Below are 25,263 nucleotides of genomic sequence, written 5' to 3' on the forward strand. Positions count from 1 at the left end.
CTGATAGGCGGCATGGATGGGCACTGATAGGTGGCACGGATGGGCATGGATGGGCACTGATAGGTGGCAAGGATGGGCATGGATGGGCACTGATGTACTGTAATATGTTGTACTAATGGATGCCAATCAGTGCCAAACAATAATGCCTGCCAATTAGTGATGCCCATTGTGGGCACTGATTGGCATCCATTGTGGGCACTGATTGGCATCCATTAGGCATCCGTCAGAGACTCTTTACCTAGATCGGTGTTGCGGGGTGTCAGACTGACACCCCACAACAACGATCACCACGAATGATCGGCTCAATATCCTGAAGACTTCATATGATGTCCAGTCAGGATATTGAAACCACTTTGCCGCCGTCATTTTGCTATATGGTGGGCAGCAAGTGGTTAAACACAGATCTAAACAAGTATGTAAATCGGAAAAGTCAGATGCAATTAAACTTTCTAATTTGCATATTTGCATAGTTGCTCCTAGTAAATAAGTCAAATTATTAAAGACACTGGATCAGTATGAAAGGCAGGGAACTAGTATTTTTAGAAGGGCCGTTTACCAAGGGCAGCTTACCTATTACAGGTTTCCTTTAATGCAATGCCCAATAACTGCTTAAAAGGTCAAATTAAAAACAAATCAAGACATCTCAGTAGGCTTACATATTTTTAATCTTCCTAAAATGTCTGAGCATCTAATACAGCCCGGTGCTGTATCTCTTTATTATTTAATGCCCTTTTACGTCTTTATTTTATATGTGTGTTTTTTCAGACATGAGTGTCACTTATTTTCCCCTTGCAATGCCTGCCTTTTATGGCTCCAACATTTTCCCATTTTCTTATCTTTGGAAACCAAGCAGTAGGTGGCAACTCTAACCTGGTGACAAATGACAAACATTCAGTTTTAAAATTACTTCTTAGACTGTGACCAGGGGTCATATTGTGTCTCATTTGCCAGTCCTAATGATAGCCTCCAGAGATCTATCTACCATGTTAACAAATACCTCACAGTATGGAGCGCAAGAGGTGTAATCCCCATTTGTGATAATATAATGTTTGTTCTGTAATTTATCAAATCTAATGTGAACATGAAGACTGCATTTTGTCGCTGCCAGTTATTTGGTCATTTTTTTCTTCCTTATCTTTTTTTATTTTTATTTTTTATTTTATAAATATATTACTGGGAGATGATGAGCTGTTAATATACATTTTTTTTACTCTGTTCATTTTGACAGTACTTTTTGCCTCTAAGCAAATAACCAGCGTTAAAGGATGATTAAACTGGGTAATGGAACGAGTCCCTTAGTGGCATCTTATTGAGAGGAGCTGGAGGGCATGACCAAGTGTTTAACACTTCCACATTCACAGAGCAGTAGATGACTCTGCTTGCATTATAATCCATCTCCCTGACATCACTATATCTTGTTAACAACTAGTTATAATACATATAAAATAAAAATGGCATATTAAAAAAGTAATATAGGCATACCATAACCTAAACCTAAAGTAGCACAGAAAATATCTTGCAGGCCTGTTTGTTTTGTATGTTTCATTAATATTAACCTATATAAGCTAGCAGAAGGCAGTACCGTACTGCAGAAAATTATTAAATAGATTTCCTAGGTCACAAACAGGATCAAACTCTTTTCAGCATGACATGGTTTGAGAAGACACAACTTTCTATAAACAGAGCGTCTTTACATACACTGTACCACCCTGGGGAGTTTTTTTTTTTAACATACCATGGCCCAGATTCAGAAAGGACTTTTACGACGGTGCAGTGCCATGCAGCGACGGAAGTCCTAATCCGAGCCGCCGTATCTATGCGCCTGATTCTTAGAATCAGTTACGCATAGATATCCATTAGATCCGACAGGCGTAAGTCTCTTACACCGTCGGATCGTAACTGCATATTTTTTCTGACCGATAGGTGGCGCTTCCATCGAATTCCGCGTTGAGTATGCAAATTAGCTAGATACGCAAATTCACGAACGTACACCCGACTGACGCAGTAAAGTTAAGTCGATTACGTTAGGCTTTTCCCGGCTTATAGTTGCCCCTGCTATATGAGGCATAAGTGCGGCGTACCAATGTTAAGTATGGCCGTCGTTCCCGCGTCGAAATTTGAAAAAGTTACGTCGTTTGCGTAAGTCGTCCGTGAATGGGGCTGGACGTCATTTACGTTCACGTCTAAACCAATGACGTCCTTGCGGCGTACTTTGGAGCAATGCACACTGGGAAATTCCACGGACGGCGCATTCGCCGCTCTGCAAAAACGTCAATCACGTCGGGTCACAGTTGATTTACATAAAACACGCCCCCTGATCCAAATTTGAATTAGGCGGGCTTACGCCGGCCGATTTACGCTATGGCATCGCAACTTACGGAGCAAGTGCTTTGAGAATACAGCACTTGCCCGTCTAAGTTGCGGAGGCGTAACGTAAAGCGGATACATTACGCCCACACAAAATTATGCTGCTGACTGTGAATCTGGCCCTATGTTTGCTTATAGCAGTGAATTTCACTGCTATAAGCAAATATTTTTACTGATTGACAGTGTGTAGACAGCCTATTGTTGTGATTAGCTGTGATTGGCCACAGCTAATCACATGGTACAAATGGGCTGTGATCGGCCCTGTCTGTACCATGTGATCACTGTGACCAATCACAGCTAGCTACACAATTGTATACAATGAATTGTATGAAAGTAAACCACTGATTGTTTACAACTGTTGATTGGTCATAGCGGTCACATGATACTGACACTGATCAGTTATCCGCTGTGTGAGGAGAACATAGTGGGTGATAGATGGTGCCAGTGCACGGTCCGTTGTGAAGCACGTTCTAGGGAGGATATGACGTCCTCTCAGAACAACAGGGTTTTTGTTTGACGTCCTCCCAGAAAAATCGTTTTTTACAATGACTTTGGTGGGAAGCAGTTAAAGTGGTTGTAAACCCTTACATATACCCAGTAAAGTGACTGGTCATAGGTGATACACAGGAATGAAACAAATCCTCGTACTTAAGTTGTACCTGTATATCTGCAGCCCTTTCTTCTCTACATCCTTTCAAAGTGCTACATTTTAAAGCTTGTCTGAGCTGGCAGATAAAAGGGGATGGAGAGCTGAAGTTCCACGCTGCAGAGCTCAGTGAGGGGAGCTGATTGGAGGGAAGGGACACACCCCTCTCTACACAGCATACAGAAACAAAGCTGAGACTGTTAATCAGCCAGAGCTCTCTCCCCATCACAATTGTTCTTTTGGTGTCAGGAAAACTTGTCAGAAATGATTCATGCTGATAGCAAGGGAACGAGGCAGCACACAAAAGTGACACTTAGTGTTCTGCATTGAGACAAGTACACACTATAGAGGGATATGATTTGTTCATATTTCATGTTTGAGGTTTGCAACCACTTTAAGACAATGCCATCTTTCCTATCAAGAACATCTGATTTGTTCAGGTACATTTTTACAACAGTATGTCTAAGGGCCCATATAAACGTAGCAGTGCTGGTGTGTTGCATTAACCACTTCAATACCGGGCTTTAAAACCCACCTCCTTCCCGGGCCTATTCTGGCACTTCTCTCCTACATGTACAAATCGTCATTCTTTTGCTAGAAAATTACTCAGAACCCCCAAACATTATATATGTTTTTTTAGCAGACACCCTAGGGAATAAAATGGCGGTCATTGCAACTTTTTATCTTGCACCGTATTTGCGCAATAATTTTTCAAACGGCTTTTTTTTGTAAAAAAAATGGTTTCATAAATTAAAAAATAACAAAACAGTAACGTTAGCCCAATTTTTTGGTAAAATATGAAATATGATGTTACGCCGAGTAACTAGATACCTAACATGTCACGCTTTAAAATTGCGTACACTCATGGAATGGCGCCAAACTTCGTTACTTAAAAATCTCCATAGGCGACACTTTAACATTTTTACAAGTTGCCAGTTTAGAGTTACAGAGGAGGTCTAGTGCTAGAATTGTTGCACACGCTCTAACGCATGCGGCGACACCTCACATGTGTGGTTTGAACGACGTTTACATACGTGGGCGGGACTTACATGTGCGTACGCTTCTGAGCGCGAGCTACCGGGGACAGGGGCATTTTAATTTTTTTATTATTATTTTTTATTTTTTATTTTACTTATTTCTTTATTTTTTACACTTTTTTTTCAATCGCTTTTATTCCTATTACAAGGAATGTAAACATCCCTTGTAATAGGAATGTGTGTGGCAGGTCCTCTTTAAGGAGAGATGCGGGGTCAATAAGACCCCACATCTCTCCTCCAGGCTGGAAAGAATGAGATCGTGAAAAAAAATTCACATATCTCATTCAAACTAGCCGCAATTGCGGTTTGTTTACTTACGAGGACCCGGGCGTGACGTCATCACATCGCGCCCGGGCCTCCGACGGTCATAGAGATGACTGGTGACCATCTGGAACCGCCGCTATGATCGTTCTTACGGTGCGCAGGATCGCCGCCGCTAAAAAATGATATCTCAATGATGCCTCCGGGTGCAGGCATCATTGAGATATCCCCCTGCAAAGCCCAGGATGTCATATGACGTCCACCCGGGATAACAGGTCCCCGTTTTGGACGTCATATGACGGCGTGCGGGTGTCAAGTGGTTAATGCATGCACATCAACTTGTGTCAATGCTTGTGCTTGAATGTGTTAATGTGAGTTGCATTAAGGCAGCCCATTCAAATGAATGGCCTGACAAAGCACCAAAATGTAAAAAAAACAGACATGCTCCATTTTTTGCAAATACATGAAATGCAGTGCACCACCACTGTTACCATTTATTTGGTGTATTAAGGTTGACAATGAATGGCAGTGCAATGTGCTGGCGTTTATAAGATATGTTAATATGTGTTCTGCCACCATAAATGTTGCCACAATACAACATTGTGAATATAGTCTTCTTAGAGGATAGACCTTGCAAAGATTTCCAGCTGCTTGCTATAGTGAAAAGGTATAGTATTGGGACCCTTACTTTTTAACATATTTAAAAATTATACAAAGTTTGGAATTGCAGGTACTCTTTGAGGTTTTGCAGATGACACCGAACTATGTAGTGAAATAATGTCCTTACAGGATGTCGCCAACTTACATTCACTATATATATGTGGCAAATGTGGTTTAATATTGATAAATGTAAAGCTATGCACTTGGAGGATAAAAACATGCATGCATTGTACATTCTAGGAGGAGAACAGCTTGGGGAGTCAATGGTGGAGAAGGATCTGGGTGTTATAGTAAATCATAGACTTAATAATTGTATTTAATAAGTTAAGTTGCAGTTTCTAAAGTAAGCAAAATACTTTCTTGTGTTAAAAGAGGCACGGTTGAGTTTTGGGAAACCATCCACAAAAAGATAGAAAAGATGAGCAAAAAAACTTATAAGAAGCATGGAGGAGCTCAGCTATGGTAAGATAGAAGGAAAGATTATCTGAACTGAATGTACTCTATCTTGAGAAAAGCAATTAAAGAATATGTAAACCCAACATTTTATATTCCTAATACTGATGTTCCTGCTAGTCCCTTTACTTTCCCATTAAAAAATGACCACACTAGGCAGATGAACACCTCCTGGTTAACTCTACGACTGTGCTGAGAACTCAGCATGCTCTTCTTTAATGATCAGACTTGTACTGATATGCCCCTTCTAAACAGCCTTTCACTGAGAAGTTTAGTGTGCTGCTGTTTCTCCTCCCCCAGCTCTTATGCAACTGAGAATAGAAGGAATGTGATCACTTATAAAAAAAGGGAAAACAAAGTGTTTAAAATGTTTTTTTATATATCTATACACACCTGTTTTGCCTTTCATTTCTATTTTTAATTGAATGAGTAGTTTTATAAGGTCAGGGTTTCCATATACATTAAGGGGGTCATTATTCGCTTTCAGGTCATTACAGAGGACAGGGGGCACTCTGTACATCTGGAAGAAAAGAGACTTGACCTCCACCTATGGAACGGCTTCTTCACAGTAGGAGATGTATGCACTCCTAAATGCACAACATATAACTGAATTTTCATATTTATAGGTAATAGTGCTAGAAATTGTTGATTATGGGAATATCTGATTGCCACCTGGGATCAAGAACTAACTGCCCCCTTGCCCCCGGAAGCAATTTGGGTCATGCTTCATAGTGTTTTATGATTTTCTCAGGGTCTTATTTGAGTATAAGAATGTGAATATTAAGGTTTTATATTTGTTTATTTTGTTCTGTTGGTTGAACTAGATGGATTTGTGTCTTTTTTAAACCTGACAAACTATGTAACAATGTAAACATGGGCAGTTGTGGTATCTGCCTTAGATGTTTCCTTTCTTCAAATTTTTAACACATGTTTCTCCTTTTGTGTGTATTAAAATAGTTCCATTTTTTTGTTACATAATTTTCAGTAATGGTGCAAGGTCGGCAGAAATAGATCAGTTTGACATACCGTTAGGCAATAGAAAAAGATAAGCTAAACATATTATATTAGTAATACTGCTGAATCACTATTACATTTTGGTATAGGTATAATAAGGCATAATAAAGTTAAAATATAGTAAAACAATGTATTATATTTCAGATCTTATATAAGCTATTGTTTTCGTATCTATTTTTTTATATACAAGTGTAAAGAAACAATTAAAGTCTGGATTTAAAAGACTGATGAGTTCTAGAGCCCTATAGAGAGAAAACTCTATAAAACTCATCCAAGGCTTAATGAGCCATTGCACAATGTATACCCATGCCTGTCCTCTAAAATACAGATAGCTATCAGTCACATTGATTAGAAAATTAGTATGTAGAAAGGGGACACTGTCAATTGTTTATACAAATGCTTATGTGCTTTTAGAGTTGCTGGTTTAAATTGTTTAAAGAGAAACTACTGAGAAATGACAGTAGTTATGCTTTCTAAATTATTGTATAGAATTTTCAATTTTCATAGTTCAAATGCCTGCTAGTTTATAATACTGACTTGTATGTTTATTCTCCTCAAGACTTATTTTGTCAGACATTGCAAATATCATGTTTTCTAAATTAATTCTTTAAAATGTGTGTCCTGAGCTGGAAATGTTTCACACATCCACTTCAGTGATACACTATAGATATTAGTTGTCTACACACTTATGACACATACACAATCAAGTTTTCCATCTGTAAAACCTTGTATGTTTTTTCAGATGGAATTCTGCTCAAGCTTGGCTTGCATACACACGGTCACACAAAAGTTCTCTGAACTTTCGACCACCAAGAACGCGGCGACGTACAACACTACGACGAGCTGAGAAAATTAAGTTCAATGCTTCTGAGCATGCGTCAAATTGTTTCCGAGCATGCGTCGGAATTTTGCGCGTCGTAATTGCTACAGACGATCGGATTTTCCGATAGGAATTTTTTTGTCGTAAAATTTGAGAACCAGCTCTCAATCTTTTGTTGGCGGAAATTCCGACAGCAAAAGTCCGATGGAGCATACACACAGTTGCAATTTCTGTTCCAAAGCTTACATCGTACTTTTGCTGTCAGAATTTCCGATCGTGTGTACGGGGCATTACAGGAACATAGGGGGAATAAGGTCGAATCAGTGTGCTGTTGCCCTTCTGGTACTTCATATTACCAGATGTAATGTACTGTAAACTGGCTTCTTTTTAAGAGCTAGTTAGTTAGTTGTTGGAATTACAACACATTTTTATAAAGAAAGCTTTAGCTTTATTTTTGCTGGTGAAACATTATTTTATTTATGTAATGTTTAAGGCCCTACCACCCTTTTATGAAACAAGACCTGTGTATGTATATGGTCAAGGAACTCCTCCATTATTTCTAGTATTGTGATCAACATTGATACATAATGGAACCTAAATCAAAAAAGTTACTTTATTAACTAGTTCCAGATTTTGAGCATGCTACAAGACTTCCCGAAAAATGTCATCATTGTACAGAGGACATGAGTAGCTGAGGCAGTCTCTCTGTCCTGTTTTTGGGACCCCCTTCTGTATACACTAATTGCCAGCTTTGATTACTCAAAGACAGGATCATTGTATTCTCAGAGACGCTTCAGCTACCAAAAAATAGTCTGACTCAGGGGGCCAGATTCAGATAGGAGATACGACGGTCTATCTCCTGATATGCCGTTGTATCTCCAAGGCCGACCGGTCGTATCTATGCGACTGATTCATAGAATCAGTTACGCATAGATATGCCTAAGATCCGACAGGTGTAAGTGACTTACACCGTCGGATCTTAGGCTGCAATTCCAGGCCGGCTGCTAGGTGGCGTTTCCGTGTCTTTTACGCGTCGAATATGCTAATGAGCATTTACGCCGATTCAGAAACAAACGACCGCCCGGTGCTTTTTTTTTACATCGTTTGCGTTCGGCTTTTTCCGGTGGAAAGTTACCCCTGCTATAGCAGGGGTAAGTGCGGCGTATCCTATGTTAAGTATGGCCGTCGTTCCCGCGCCAAGTTTTGAATTTTTTACGTCGTTTGCGTAAGTCGTTCGCGAATATGACCGGACGTAATTTACGTAAACGTCAAAACCCATGACGTCCTTGTGACGTCATTTGGAGCATTGCACGCTGGGAAAATTTCCGGGCGGCGCATGCGCTGTTCGGTCGGTGCGGGGATGCACCTGATTTGAATAGTACACTCCCCCTAGCCACGGAATTTGAATTCCGCCTGGGGGGATTTACGATACGTCGCCGCAAGTTTTGAGGTAAGTGCTTTCTGAATTAAGCACTCGCCTCAAAAACTTGCGGCGGCAGATCGTAAATCAGATAGCTTACGCGGATCTAAAGATCCGCTAACCTATCTGAATCCGGCCCAGGGACTATAAATAGCACTTGCTTAGAAACCAATATAGAAAGATACAATGTAATAGAATGCTTCTTTTGTATCTTTGTGCTCGTTCATCTGCAGATCAAAGAGATGAACTTAGATCTGCTAATGATGTCAGCTAAAGCGACCTTACAAATAAATAAAAAAAAATTGTTGTTTTTTTTTGTTGTTAATGTTTCTCTGTTTAACCCCTATAAACCCTTTGTTTACTCTAATCAGCTTTGAACTATTATTTACCTGATTTTTGTTAGCTTCCATTTTAATAACTATTAATATATAAACAGTTTTGCTTGGTATTATTACACATTTAACATAAATTTAAAAAATTCCCATTTAAAAAAAAGCACAAATAATAATAATAAAAAAAAAACGTTATTTTTAATTGTAAATAACATTGCAATTCTTTGTACCACAAACATAATAACAATGATCAAAGAAAAAAGTTTTTTTTTTTTTTTCATTGTGTTGCTTTTTATTGTCTATGGATTGGCAAAGCAATAAATAATAATAATTGTTGAAAGACAATATCGTTGTCCTTAAAAAATGATATATGTATTTTCTTGTGATCTTAGGTAATGCCAAAGGTATTGTCGAATAGCAGAAATTTAGAAATTGGTCTGATCCATACGGGGTGAACATGCGTGAGAAGCAATGTAGTTAACATGCCATGAAGCCATGTAGTTAACATGCTACTGCTGTTTAACACCTTTTCTAAAACCTAGTACACACCTCCAGTTTTTTTTTCCGTTCACCCAAAAAAACCTGACAGATCCGGTCAGAGCAGCTATACTAACAATCCAATGTTAGTAGAGTGATCTCCCCTGCTGTTCTATTTTGTTCTGACAAAGGGGTGGCTGAGAGCGCTGATCCAGTGTCGATCGACTGCTGGTCTTCCTGCATGTTCAGCCTACAGAAGCTAGCCAAATAGTCAGCTTCTGCTGGACTGGCTGCCATACTCACAAGCCGAATTTTGTCAATTTTTTATTGAACTGGCTGATGTATTTTGCCGTTCAGTCAGTGTGTACTAGGCTTAAGACCTCTTGGAGTAACTACAACAGGAAGATGTGAATGTTTTATGACCATGATCATCTGGTAGCATATGTCAAAGGTTATTCTATACTTTGTTGTTTATCTACTGTATAATGTGACATCCCATTATTTGCAATATGTATAAGTTAAGCTGGCCATACATGGCGGGTTCAACAGGGACCGACTGAGATTCAATCCATCTTTTGGCAGGCTGATTATACCCAAGTAAATCCATCAATAATTTAGGAACAACCAGCTGAGCTGTCAGGGCTGGGCTTCTAGCAGCTCTCTTCTCAGTGCTCAAGGTTGCTCAGCTACAGTAGCAGGTAATTTCCAGCCACTCATTGTCTCCACAGTGACTGACCTGGTTACCATTACCTGGCCTCATTAGTCCAGCCTACAACCAGTCCCTTTTTGTTATTTCACCTGCCTTGCTCATTCCCTTCATGCCTTCACCTGGTCAACATATCCAGTGCGTCTCTTCTGTGTTTCTGTTATGACTTTGCCTGGCTCACGTTTCTTCTGGTTCCTGATCCTGATATTTGGCTTCTGACAAAGCTGATTCCAGGCTTCCTGATCCGGTTTGTCTAATTACCAGTTTTGATCTTCCTAACCCTGGCTTCTGTTTTTGAGTTAGTTCTTGGTCTGTATTATTTTTACTTTTACATTAAAGGTGTGATTTTAACTGCATTTTCTGTCTCTGTCTGGTTTATGGTCCCTGACACCTGCCTGTTGGATTTTTTACATTTGATTACTATTACTATAGCCAATAGCAATAATCATTGTGTTTTGCTGGCCAGGAATCCCCCCCCCCACACACACGGAAATAACACATTAGCTCCATGGGAGGCATTACTCCACTAACACTAACTTGGTTGAAGGGGGGATGGAGTGATTTTCTTTCCCTCCACCCATGGTGGAAGGAAAGAAAACAAAGTTGTCTATGGCCTGCTTTTGTTTCAAAATGTTCTAATGTCTGTAAATACTGTAGACCAATTATGAATTTGTTTCACTGTATACATACCCCTGTTACAAAAGGTGTAGCTAGCATTCTTTCAAATAAAAAAGAGTGTTCCACATGTGTCAACATTTTTCTCCGTTTCATTGTATGACAAGTGTTATTTGGCTGAATTCCACAACATATTTGGTGGAAAATGCAGGCATTTAGCATCACCTCCTGACCAGAACAGAAAGACTTGGAGAACAGGACAGATAAAAGTGCATCAAAGGTCAGCATTTTACCTTAATAGTCTCGCATCTCCTTGCCAAGTCTTCCTGGGACCTGATCAGTAAGGTGTGATGAGAGACTCAATCTTTTTCTCAAATGTTTGTACTCCTTGTTTTTTGTTTTCTCTAATGTGCATTTTCATTATGTGAATCTTGTTGTTAACAGAACACTTACAACTCTTATTATGGAAATAATAAATATGGGAAACATTATCTCCATCTGACCACTCAGGAAAGAAGGTTTCTCCTTGTGATTAAGAGTCTTTTAGGAAGGTTTCTGTGCCCCTCTCAAGATCTCAAGGATAGGCCTGTGGTCAAAATGACACAGAAATATGACCTCTGGGTCTCAGGATTTTTTCCTGCGCGGCATGATAATTCAGTAGGATGTTTGTGGAAAATTCCCTTAGCGGAAACGTTCAGTCCTCAATTATGCCATTCCTTTGTACACTGTCACCACAGTACTTTTGGTCCCAGTGAGTCTTAGGCATTGATTTAATGAATAAAGGAATCTGGACCTGGTGTGACCATGGTGAGGAGCTAATGCAATGCCTCCCTACTGCCTGTCAAATGCTCTTCAGAGAGATTTGCACATGTGAACAAGGCTTTGGGTGACACAATGACGGCCATTGCAGTGATCAGGAAAACTGTGACTGCTGTGGAGATGATCAGGGACACTGTTACTGATGTGGAGATGATCAGGGACACTGTTACTGATGTGGCAGTGATCAGAGAGACTGTAATGCCGCATACACACGATCGGTCCATCCGATGAAAACGGTCTGATGGATTTTTCCATCGGTTAACCGATGAAGCTGACTGATAGTCAGTCGTGCCTACACACCATCAGTTAAAAAAACTATCGTGTCAGAACGCGGTGACGCATGCGTCGACTTGATTCTGAGCTGCATGGATTTTTAACCGATGGACGTGCCTACAAACGATCGTTTTTTTTCTATCGGTTAGGTATCCATCGGTTAAATTTAAAACAAGATTGAATTTTTTTAACCGATGGATAAATAACCGATGGGGCCTACACACGATCGGTTTGGTCTGATGAAAACGATCCATCGGTTTGACCAATCGTGTGTACGCGGCATAACATTTATGGCAGTGATCAGGGACATTGTGACTGCTGTGGCGGTAATTAGGAACACTGTAACTGGTGTGGCAGTGATCAAGGACAATATGATTGGTGTGATGGTGATCAGGAACACAATATCTGGTGTGGTGTTGATTAGGGTCACTATGATTGAGTGGCAGTGATTTACAATTTTTTTCATACTGTCACCAGAGTAGTGCAGTGTCACCATAGTGACACTGTACTACTCTGGGAAGGTGATCAGGATTTTTTTGTACTGTGATTGCTTGTTAAAGTGATGATCACTGTAAAGGCAATCATTTTAACTGTCACAAATGGCTTTCATTTATGACTCATTGTTTACTATGGTGATTGCAATGATTGTCTACAGTTATCACATGGTATATAGACACTGTGATTGGCCCTGTACCATGTGATCATTGCACCCAATCACATAGATCACAATAGTAAGCAATGATGTCATGAATCAAAGCCACTCATGACATGTGTTTACTTGTAAGTGTCAGGAATGGCATGTCAGTAGACAGCATGGCTCATCTGGGTGAACTTTGTGTTGTGCCTCTTCACATGCTAATTCAGGCTTCCTCTCATGGATGTAGAAATTTGGCTAATACTTATGTGCATGTGCGCAGGAGTGCTCATGTGCGCTTGTAATACCGTATTTATCGCGGTATAACGCGCTCCCGCGTATACCGCGCACCCCCAAAGTGTCCCGAATTCCTGTGGAAAAAAAGTTTTTTTGTTTTTTTGTACTTACAGTTTTGGTGTCTTGCGCGGCGTTCATCGGCAGCCTCGTCGGGTCCGGCGTCCTTCTGCGGCTTCGGGTGTCCTCTTCGGCGGGTCGGGCGTCCGTCTTCGGCGGGTCGGGCGTCCGTCTTCGGCGGGTCGGGCGTCCGTCTTCGGTGGGTCGGGTGTCCTCTTCGGCGGGGTCGGGTGTCCTCTTCGGCGGGTCCGGCGGCCCCCCATGCTCGTTTCCCGACACAAGTTTTGAATACTGCGCCGGCATATACCGCGCGCAGTACACTCGTGTAACGTCGGGCAGGCTCGGCAACTGTCACGCTGACGTCCTGTACGCTCAGGACGTCAGTGCGAGAGGCGCCGAGACTGCCCGAAGTTACACGAGTGTACTGCGCTCGGTATATGCCGGCGCAGTATTCAAAACTCGTGGCGGGAAAGCGGGCATCGGCGTATATCGCGCACCCACGATTTTGCCCTGATTTTCAGGGCAAAATAGTGCGCGGTTACGCCGATAAATACGGTAGATGCTGGCACCAAAATAGTACCAAATGCAATTTAAACTGTTTCAGTGCTCAAGATCAGTGCTGATTTGTCTTCATCTATTCCTGTATTCTGTGAGACAGTGATTCTGCATCCTGATTCCAGTTTCTGACACGGCTTGTCTGACTACTCTCTGAACTCTGCCTGCACTGACCACAGCTTGTCCCCTGACCTCTGCTTCTGTCTGCTCCATTGGCTCCTGCTTAATTGATCAGTTCCAGACCCGGCTTGTTTCCTGACCACGCTCCTGCCTGTGCCCTTTACCCGATCCATGCCATCTGTGGATGACCCGGCCTGCCTGACTCTGCTATCCTGCCTGAGGGGTGTTAAGTAGTTCTGCAGCTTATGTATGTATTTGCAAATGTGTGCAAACTTAACCCCTGTTTTTAATGCATACTGTCAACAGGATCATTTGGTTGGTTGCAGGCTGATCAGTAAGTTGAGCTGGGACCTTTCCTTGGTTTTGTTTGACATGCCTCACTCTTCTATGTGCTCCTTACTGCAAAGGCCAGTCATAGATGTGGGCAGTGGCCATTTGTTTGTCCTTCTGATGACTTCACCTGTCCGGCATGGACACCAGCAATGCTGCTAACAAGATTTACAGACACTTGTGACACTCTGTACTCCTGCACCTCCTGTTTACACTATCAGGGCCTACAAGTAAAAGGTGTAAGGGAGGCCTTCCTCATAATATCAGGCTCTGCTACCAGGTACGTGATAGTAAGCATGTGATCAGTGTTATTGGTCACAGTGATCACATGGTACCTAGGCCAATCACAGTGTCCCAGTACTGTGATCAGTCATCTACTGTGTCCAGTGGCGGTATACCTAGCATAGCCAGCACCTTTGAATTCTAAATGGAGCACGTAAACACTATTACCTAGATTCAGAGACGCCGCCGCAACTTTAAGGTGGCGTAGCATATCGTATTTACGCTACGCAGCCTTAAGTCAGAGAGGCAAGTACTGTATTCACAAAGTACTTGCCTCCTAACTTACGGCGGCGTAGCGTAAATGCGGCCGGTGTAAGTGCGCCTAATTCAAATGAGAATGGGGGGCGTGTTTTATGTTAATTACTCGTGACCCGACATGATTGACATTTTTTACGAACGGCGCATGCGCCGTCCGTGTACATATCCCAGTGTGCATTGCTCCAAAGTACGCCGCAAGGATGTATTGGTTTCGACGTGACCGTAAATTATGTCCAGCACCATTCACGGACGACTTACGCAAACGACCTAAAATTTTCAAATTTCGACGTGGGAATGACGGCCATACTTAACATTGAATACTCCTCCTAGGGGGCAGCTTTATCTTTACGGGGCGTATCTCTTACGGAAACGGCGTATCTTTACTACGACGGGCGCACGTACGTTAGTGAATCGGCGTATCTAGTCATTTACATATTCTACGCCGAACTCATTGAAAGCGCCACCTAGCGACCAGCCGAAAAATTACACTTTAAGATACGACGGCGTAGGAGACTTACGCCGCATGTATCTTAGCCTAATTTAAGCGTATCTGGTTTCCAGAATACGCTTAAATTAACGCTAGCGTAGATTCAGAGTTACGATGGCGTATCTACTGATACGCCGGCGTAACTCGCTCTGAATCTGCCTATATACCACCAATGACAGGAATGTATTCTCAAGAATAGGGTAAATCTATGTTAGATTTTCTTAGGTGGCAATATAGGAGGCAATTTTAATTTTTATTTTTGGCTCTAAAGTGCAATTGCCTTTTTAAATAGACACATATTGCAGGTGACTTTAAAATCTGCTCATCCTCAAAGTTTGAGCTAAGCACCATGTACTACAAATGCCATTGCTTTCGGTATGTTGCAAATCAATACTGTCTTTAGCACACGTGCAGTAAAATTATGTAATATTCACAACTTCAGCATTGTTTGTGAAGACAACATAGTACTCAGCAAGTTAATGCATTTAAAATTGTAACACTATAAAAACATTTTGCTATGCTTGCTTTTGGCTAGAACTCTGTAATAGAGTGGAGCATCGTAGATATTGTTTTGTAAGCTTGTGTAAGAGTGAAGGCAGTTTGAAACTCATATATTAAATTTGTGCCTTGGTTACAAACTCATAAATTCAAGCTTATCTATTCATCTTCTGCATTTCCAACAATGTAACTTTATTGCTAGGACTGGAAACAAAAGCAGGACTGATGAAGTATTATATGTGTCAGCTCTAAATGGTCATAAATGAATAGGAGGAATTAATGTTAATCTAAATACAATAGGGAAATTCATGCGGTATAGTGCTGAAGAAGAAATAGTAATGCAATGTTTTGTTCCTTAGAGGAAAATGAAAACTCCTAAAATCTAATCAAGGGACTCCGATTCCCATTAAAATGAAATATTCCTAAATACTAATGATTTAGCAGAAATACTTTTTAAAGATTTTATGTAAGTTTGGATCAGAGCACTTAGCAGCAAATGACTGTATTCATTCACATAAGCTGCAGCTGGTAGAATTTAATAAGATATACGGAAATAATCCTCACCAGAAATACAAAAAGATAATTACAATCCATGAAGAAAAACTATTTTATTTTTCATGAATATTGAAAAAAATTCCACTAAATTTGACTTAAACATTAGGGGGTTGTCATAAAAAGTTTGAATCATACATCCAATAAACTTATAATAATGTTGTTAATCTCCTTTTTGGATATCTACTCAAGTAAGGTAAATACTGTACCTGTACAATTAGCCGGATTCAGGTAGAGCGGCATATATTTGAGCGGGCGTAGCGCATCTCATATGCGCTATGCCGACGTAACATAGAGAGGCAAGAACAGTATTCACAAAGCACTTGCCCCCTAAGTTACGGCGGCGTAGCGTAAATGGGCCGGCGTAAGCCCACCTAATTCAAAGTAGGCAGGTAGTGGGCGTGATGTATTGAAATGAAGCGTGACCCCATGTAAATGAACGAGCGGTGCATGTGCGCACATGCTCAGAATCACGTTGCATATACTCCCTAAGATACGACGGCTCAATGCCTTCGACGTAAACGTAACCTACGCCCAGCCCCATTCATGTACAACTTACGTGAACGACGTAAAATTTCACGGCTGTTCCGACGTCCATACCCTAACATGACTTACCCCTGCTTTATGTGGGATAACTTTACACTGGACGTACGCCTTATGTAAACGGTGTAGATTACAGCGACGGGCGTAAGTACGTTTGTGCAATACACTTGCTGACTAAAGTTAGGGCACCAAAAAAAACGACTAACTTTGCGACGGGAAACTAGACTAGCGGCGACGTAGCGAACGCGAAAAACTGCCGTGGATCCGCCGTAACTCCTAATTTGCATACCCGACGCTGGTTTACGACGCAAACTCCCCCCAGCGGCGGCCGCGGTACTGCATCCTAAAATCCGACAGTGTAAAACAATTACACCTGTCGGATCTTATGGATATCTATGCGTAACTGATTCTATGAATCAGTCGCATAGATAGAAACAGAGATACAACGGCGTATCAGGAGAAACGCCGTCGTATCTCATTTGGGAAATCTGGCCCAATGTTTCTATGTGCTACTTGTTACTGCAGGGTGACATATTCCATCAGCTTAAAGTACAGGTATATGTACATCCTCATCTTATAAAACAGTTTAAAATAGAAATGTAAGGCAAAACATTTGTGTATAAATATGAAAAAAACATTATAAATACCTTTTTTCCCTTTTATATAAGTGTTCACCTTCCCTCTGTTTTCAGCTCTGCCTAAGAGCTGGGGGAAGAGAAAAATTACCACACTAGTCTTGACAGTAAGTAGCTGTATGGGGGGGGGGGTGGTTATGGATGTCCGGACAAGTCTGATCTTTGGAGGGGAGCAGGCTCAGTTCCCAGCACAGCTAGAGAACCGAGCATGCTGAACTCTTCTGCTTAGTGTGGTCAGTTTTTAAAACAAAAGCAGAGGGACTGGCAAGAACACCAGTAATGTCACACAAAGGAAGCAATACAAAGTGAACAGGATACTTTTTCATATAAGAACATTGTACAACAGGTAAATATCAGTAATAAGAAATGTTGGGTTTACATATTCTTTAAAGCTGATACTTGACCCGCTCCCAAAACAAGGGACCAATACTATCCTTAATCCACACAGTATCAAGATGATTACTGTGTAAATACACAGCTTAGCAGTATCAAAAGTAATTGTCATCCATAACTAGAACATGTTTTAAAATTGTCCTATGGATAAAAAACCGGTAGAAAAAAATGATAGTCTGCGTGGAAGTCCATCGGTCAAAAATCCATGCATGCTAAGAATCATGACGACGCATGCTCGGAATCATTGAACTTCATTTTTCTCAGCACGTCGTAGTGTTTTACGTCACTGCGTTTGGACGCGGTCAGATTTTTGACCGATGGTGTGTAGGCAAGACTGATGAAAGTCAGCTTCATCGGTTATCCGACAAAAAAATCCATCGGATTAGATTCCATCAGATATCCGATCGTGAGTACAGGGCTTTAAAGTGATACTAAAGTGTTTTTTTTCTTTAAAATTAACAAACATGTTATACTTACCTGCTCTGTGCAAATCAGCCTGGATTTTCCTCTTCTCAGGTCCTTCACCAGCAATCCTGCAAACTCCCTTGTGTCGAATGCCCTCACAGCAGGGTTGCCAACTTTCAGAAAATTTAAGAACAGTTTGTAAAATCCATAATTGTTGCATCTGTCCATGAATGTCAGTTATGGACATGCAGCCTACATGTCCGTAATGGACATTCAAGGACAGATGCAAAAAGTACAGATTTTACAAACTGTTCGTAAATTTACTGAAAGTTGGCAACCCTGCCCCACAGCAAGCAGCTTGCTATGGGTACACCGGAGCAGCACTGCAGCTCAGTGTGTCCATTTAGACATGGAGCTGTGGTTCAGTCCCGCCCCCTCTCTCTCTCCTCATTGGTTAACTGTATTTGATTGACAGCAAAGGGAGTCAATGGCGCCACTGCTGTGTCTCAGACAATCAGGAGGGAGAGTCCTGCACGGCGGATTGAGATAGGTCTCAGGTAAGTAATATAGGGGCTCAGGGGGGCTGCTTCACACAGAAGTTTTTTTTTATCTTAATGCATAGAATGCATTAAGATAAAAAAATTCTACCTTTACAACCACTTTAAGAATAGTTCATTGTTCTCAGCTATTATTGGGTGCGTTTAGCTGTTTTGGGATGTTATCCTGTTGGAGAACCCATGCCTAAGATTTAACAGCTTAGAGCAGGTGCCTTCTGGCCCTTTTAAGGGCTTTAGAGTGCCGGGAGGCGTGGCTAATGGTCATGTGACCGATGTGATTGGCGGTCATATGATCGGAAAGCTCCTGATTGCAAGCAGCGAATAGTAGCTTTCAGTTAACGGCGGTAACTGCACTGGGAGCGAGCGAGCAGGGTGCGCGCTCTGGGCACAGCTCTGTTGGTGCTATTGCACACAAATATGCAGCCGTTCAGTGCCAAGAGGTTAAACAGAGCTTTCTGACACTGGTCAGTATGTCTTAGCCTAAAATTCCTTGAAAGTCTTGAGGTGTCAGGAAAGGTGTTTCAGTAGCCTGCCTGGCAACAACAGTGTCAGAGGAGTGCCTGTGCGCCGAGGGGCCATTTGGCGCATGCGAGCGCAGCGCACGGGTGCACGCAATGGCACACTGTGACACTTGGCGCCAAATAGGCTATTTAAAGGGATCAGATACCTTGCTGCCTTGCTGTCTGGTCTACAGCATTTTCCTGAGACCCCTGCTACCTGTGACTCTGATTGCTACTTGGCTACCTGATCCAGCTCTCCCTTGACTACTCCTGCTTGCTGTCTGTCTCTGATCTCGGTTAGTTCTGATCTCACTCCTGTTCTCCTTCTAACCTGATTGCTGCCCACCTGATGAACTGACCCGGCCTGAACTTTGACTATTCTCTGGATTCTGCTTCTGTACCTGACCTGCCCGCCTGTGTTTGACCCAGCCAGTCCTAACCTGCCTGTTCCACGAGTGCTGTGCCACGGTCTACAGCTCTCAGCCCGCTGCTTGCATCCTGCTCGGACTACAGTACACCTCCCCGCTGCCACATCCAGCCCTCTACACCAGCTTCCCGTGCCCCTGAGCACTGGTGTTTATTATTTGGCGTCTACTAATATCAAAAATGTATGGACTGCAATTTTTAGGGATTTCCTTTGAAACACATCTATTGGTTATAACCATATCAACATTGATTTAATAGTCACGAGATTATTGTTATAATGGTAATTGATGTTTTTGTCACAAGTCACTCGTTAGTTTAATATTAGCCTAATTTGGGGTACATTTACATTTTTTGGTGATTGAATTTTTCAAATTAATATTTATACCACATGGTTAGGGGGTCAGCGCAATTTATTTTTCTTTACCTTTGAGATGCTGGTCTAAATTGTTCTTTCTCTTTTCTCCATGTAAACGGGCTGGCTCACTAATTACAAGCTTGAAGACATGTATGGTACTAATTACATAAAGCAGTTTTAAATATTACTTTGATCCAGTTATTTATAATCTTTTCCAGGGAAACCAACAAATCTGTCCAGGCCATTTTAGAAAATCTTTCATCAATTTCAGGTGGAATGGATCATTGTTTCAATGAGCTGTAAAGGTAACAACAAAAATTGTCCATGGCTCTAAGTTCATACACACTATATAATGTGCAAGTGTAACACTTACAGGTATTCATTACCTCTCACAGAGATTACAGGACTACCCATCACAATGTTTTCATCTGCTTCTTTTATCTGGAAAGATGATTCTGTTGTTATCCAGGGTCAGCATCTATATTCAGGACCGAGGTGCTAGCTCAAAAATGTCATAATCATGTAACTCTTTATGAATAATCTGAGCTGTATTTATAAATTCCTCTCACATATCAGTCCAAGTTGCATCCTCTCACCCTGTGACTTGCTACTAAGTTACACTGTTGCCTTTTGCAGGAGGTGAGACTGAAAAAATACTTCCTTGCACAGAGAAGCCCTGATCCTCCTCTTCTCAGGTCCACCGCCAGTGCTCCTGGCTCCTTACCCCTTCGAAGTGCCCCCATAGCAAGCCACATGCTATGGGGCACTCATGCAGGCTCAATTCTGAGCTGAGCTCTCTGTATGCATTGACACACACACAGCATGGCTTGGCCCCACCCCTATTCGCTCCATACCAGGAAGTTGTCGAAAGAGATGGCCAGCAGACAGGCAGCACTCACAACAAGGAAAGTTTTTTTTTTCAAGTAAGCTTAACATAGTATGTTAAATAATAACTGTTGTTTGGTTTGCTATTACAATGCCGATGTTGTTAAAGGAACATTGTATGCTGTGACCATTGATCTCCATTGGGGTTTTTATTGTAATTCTTCAGGCAATCATTCTAAGTAAATAAGGGATAAATATGAACTTTACTTGAAGTAATGCTTTACAGAGGCATTTAGATAAAGACTAATTTAGAAAACCTAAAAACATACATAGCAGAATAGCCCTGTAATAATAAAAATACTATAAAACACTAGCATATACGGTACACGATAACATCAAAAAGGTAATACATTTTATGTCTTTGTTAGGTGTTATTGCAAGGATATGTTGTGCTAATCTGTGAATTTTAAGGTCCACACTAACCTGGTACACCTGGAGGTGTTTTCAAATACTTTCCATTGAAATGCTGTATTACCACTTCACATTTTTCAGTAGACTCCATTCTGTGTTAAAAAAAAAAAACGATCAATTACATTTCTTTCTTTAGCTATATATTTTCATGTGGTACTATATTTTATCCTGTTATAACCTTATAACAGGATAACAGTGATAAAAAAAGAGCAAGGAAAATCTGTAGTGTTTTGTTTGTCATACCATTTGAAACATAAGTATAACAAAGGTTCACAATAAGCATACAAACACGAAAATTGCTATCTACAAAGATATATTATGATACAAAGAGTATAGATGTATATAGAGGAGATACACAAAATGGTAATTGTTGTTTGAGTGAGTTATCTTATTCTGTTTTATTCTAAGGCTTTGTGTAGTTGAGTACTTGCTGTGTGCCCAGGGCTTGGCTGCTGCTGGCTCCATTTGAAGCAAATAAAGAGACGTTTTTCTCAAGCTGCAAGGGCAGCACACCCACCATGTACAATATTTTTGCTGGAGGCTAAAGAAAGCAAGCTATATACTTTATTATGGTGTTCTAATCTCTTAAGTGAAAAAAATAAAATAACTAAATCTGGTTCACTCTCCTTTTAACATTACCTTTGATGTTGACCGAAATAAGTCAACCATGTTGTGGGACTAGTCCCTGGGTACCCTTATTTTCTTTAACGCCAAAAGCATGATGTTATGCTGACACAGTAATGCAATTGTAAATCAATAGGTTAATGTGTTAAAGGAGTAAAGAGTTTTCCCTTTTTAAATGTTAACTTTTTTTTTATTTGGAGATTTGTAGCTTCACCCTATTCACTAAATTAAGTCAATGTGAACTCTGCAAAGTACATTTGTTTTACTCTTGCCTCAATAAATAGATATTATGTGCTAGAATACAAAAGGTGCCCACTCTTCTCCCTTTCGATTCCTCTGCACATTTTCTTTGTATGGAACGTTTGTTAGGAGGTGGGAGGTTTATCTGTAGTCTCCATTAAAACTTTTTTCATCATGCAGTATAAAGCAGTACTTAAGGTAATATTAAACTCACAATTTTGTAAGCCCTTTCAACAGTTAATGTAATCAATTATTGAGTATGCAGCTTCTTTATATTTTAATCATGACTATGTTCCATTTTAGGCTGGTGCTATGACTGCTACCCCAGGTTTCCTGTTTCAGAGTGGCTCCTTTCTCTTGCAGAGTCTCCCTACAGTTTTGCATCTCCTTACACTGTGTTTATCACCAGAAACACACAGCCTCATAGCCTAGGATAAAGAAGCACTTCCATGCTCCTCCCTCCTCTTTGGCCTACCTCCTTTCTCCAAGATAACTGACTGTCCCAGACTGCACTGTCCACTGTTAACTCACTCCTGTGAAGACTAGAAGTCCAGGGAGCAGCAATGAGAGCAGGAGTCAGCAGCATTGAAAGTTGCAAACTGTGTTGGGGTAAGAATTTTAGCAATAGTTTACGAGGAAATGTTGATTTTTCTTGTGCTCCTTTTCTTTTCTTCTGCTCATTTTCTTAGTATGAAAAGTTTTTTAAGAGGTGGGAGGTTTATTAGTAGTATTCACACTTTTTTCATCCTGCAGTATAAAGCAGGAGGAATACATGCTATCCAAAAATATGGCATTCAATAGGGTGTCATATTCGCAGTGACAAATGCATTATATTACGTCCAACTGGAGAAGAGGGTCTATCCGTAAAATGGAATAGCATTCCAAACAAAAATCACTTTGGTAATGAGAATTGGATAAGGCAGTACTTTCAAAATGTACACATTATAATACTTGTTCTGTATTTTTCTATATGGAATGAGAAGTCAGCGATGAGCAGTAAATTCTACGTCCTGCTAGTACCAGGTCACATGGCACTTGCTATCTATCATTCAAAGTATACTGTACTGATGGTACATTTATATAGAGAACATATCAAGGCATATATTCCACACCTGGGATGATGAAAGGAATAAATATGAGTCAAGAAATAATTCAATAAACCTTCTGCTCCTTCAGGAAAAGTAACATGAACAAAAGTGCAAATAACATTTTACCAATGTTCTTATTTGCCTTTCTCCTATTACTTTGCTAAACCAATCTGCAAAAAAAAAAAAATAGCCAAACTTCATATTGCAGGTTTTCATTTTGTTTTTTTTTAAATCATACACTAAGTGACTGTCTTGAACTACTCTTTGGAGACTGTCTCCAAAAGTTTAAATGGAATGAAGATCTGCTGTTTGTAGCTGCAGGCGCTTGGTGTCAAACAGTGTTATGCTGCATCAAACAGTGGTGACAATTTCATTTTAATACACTGAGCGCATTTTAACAAGTGAAGGCAGTCCCAGAAAATAATACAATATGGGAGCTGCCAAGAGTAAAAAAAACTCAATAAGTCTTTGTCATTTGATGGCAGAAAAAAGAAATAGACCAGTGAGCCTAAAGTACAAAATTCACCTTTACTCAAAAAAGAATATTGGAAAGAAAATGTTCATTTACTTTTTTGGTAGAGATCTTAATTCTAGTGTTACTCTCCTTGTGGCTGTGAAATAATTTGATGTGAAAATCCTGAGGTACAACCAGTATGCTACTAAGTCTACGCTGATCAGTCTATTTTCAGTAATAAAAACACAATTTCTAAAAAAAAGTTATACAAACTATATAAAATAAAAAGTAATTAGAAACTATGGGCCAGATCCACAAAAGGGATACGCAGGCGTATCTACTGATACGCCGTCGTATCCCTGTTTCTATCTATGCGGCTGATTCACAGAATCAGTTACGCATAGATATTCCTAAGATCCGGCAGGTGTAATACTTTTACACTGTCGGATCTTAGGATGCAGTACCTCGGCGGCCGCTGGGGGCATTTCTCGTCAAAATTCCGCGTCGGGTATGCAAATTAGCACTTACGGAGATCCACAAAGCTTTTTCCCTTCGTTTTTTTCCGTAAGTGTTAGTTTGCCATCGCAAAATTAGGGCTGCTTTTACAAAGTGTAAACTTAGTACACCATGTAAAAGTAGACCCTTCTTTCCCGCGTCACTGTCAAATTTTTTTGAATTTTTTTTTTTCCACCCCGCAACTCTTTTTTTTCTTTTACACCCGTCGCGATTCTCAAAACTCGGCGCAACATAAATCCGGGCAAAGCACGTCTGGAAAATCGCGTCGGGAGCATGCGCAGTACGTCCAGCGCGGGAGCGCGCCTAATTTAAATGGGACTCGCCCCATTAGATTGGGCACTCCTTGCGCCGGACAGATTTAAGTTACACAGCTGCAAATTTCTAGGTAAGTGCTTTGTGGATCGGGCACTAACTTGGACAATTTGCGGCAGTGTAACTTAAATGGGAAAAGTTAAGTTAAGCCCGCTATTTGTGGATCTGGCCCTATATATTTATTATCAAGTAGAATGGTGACTACGAATATTAGACTAATTCTTGTCAAATGTGTTTATTGAAGTCAGGAAACAGATTCAAAAGCGATACAGGAAAAAAGCAAAAATGTCTAAACATAGACTATGGTAGAATAATGGAGTCTCAAAATAATTATAATTTGGGAATATCTAAAGTTCTTAATGAAAAAAGTGTTAGGGAATTATCACTCTTAAATTTTAAGTAGGATGAAGTTCCTATGGTTAATGACACCATAAAAACATGAAATACAATCAAAAGTAACGCTATATGAACCTGATGAAGAGAAAAGAGTATAAGAAATGAAAAGGAAAGGTAAAATAGTGAAAGGGTTAGAACAGAAAAAAAGAGGAAAGGGGAAAGGAAATTAAAGGGAGGGGATCTCCGAGGTAAGGCGTATTTCCAATCATATGTTCAATATAAGAAAATTAAAATGCATGAGAAATTTACCCAGGCATCAATAAGGTTTCATCGAAATTAGAAGGCAGGTAGTGTGTCATCCAGGGGAGCCATATATTCTTGAATTTAGGAATTTTGTCATGCGTTATAGCCTCCGTTTTGGCATGAACCATGGCTTGATTAATTCTACATTTAGTTTCAGTTAATGTCAGGGTATGAGTTTTCCAGGCTTTAGCGATTGTTTGTTTCACGGCTGTAGTGATCTGTAGCAGTAACTTGAACTGGTTAATAGAGAGAGTTGTCGGTTTTAAATTCAAAAGCGCAATCAAAGGATCAGGAAAGATGGACACTGCAA

General features: G+C 40.6%; 1 protein-coding gene across 3 annotated transcripts in view; it reads right to left on the minus strand.

Annotated features, from left to right (window-relative positions):
• The window catches only part of RBMS3 (RNA binding motif single stranded interacting protein 3), an 827,636-nt gene that overhangs the window by 143,995 nt on the left and 658,378 nt on the right, over nucleotides 1–25,263 (minus strand). For all 3 annotated transcript variants that reach the window (XM_040353091.1, XM_040353092.1, XM_040353093.1), the window contains exon 6: nucleotides 21,093–21,172. In XM_040353091.1, the coding sequence (XP_040209025.1) occupies nucleotides 21,093–21,172 (80 nt within the window). The remainder of the gene's footprint in view (nucleotides 1–21,092; nucleotides 21,173–25,263) is intronic.

The sequence above is a fragment of the Rana temporaria genome, chromosome 5 (genome assembly GCF_905171775.1).
Source record: "Rana temporaria chromosome 5, aRanTem1.1, whole genome shotgun sequence".
NCBI lineage: Eukaryota > Metazoa > Chordata > Amphibia > Anura > Ranidae > Rana > Rana temporaria.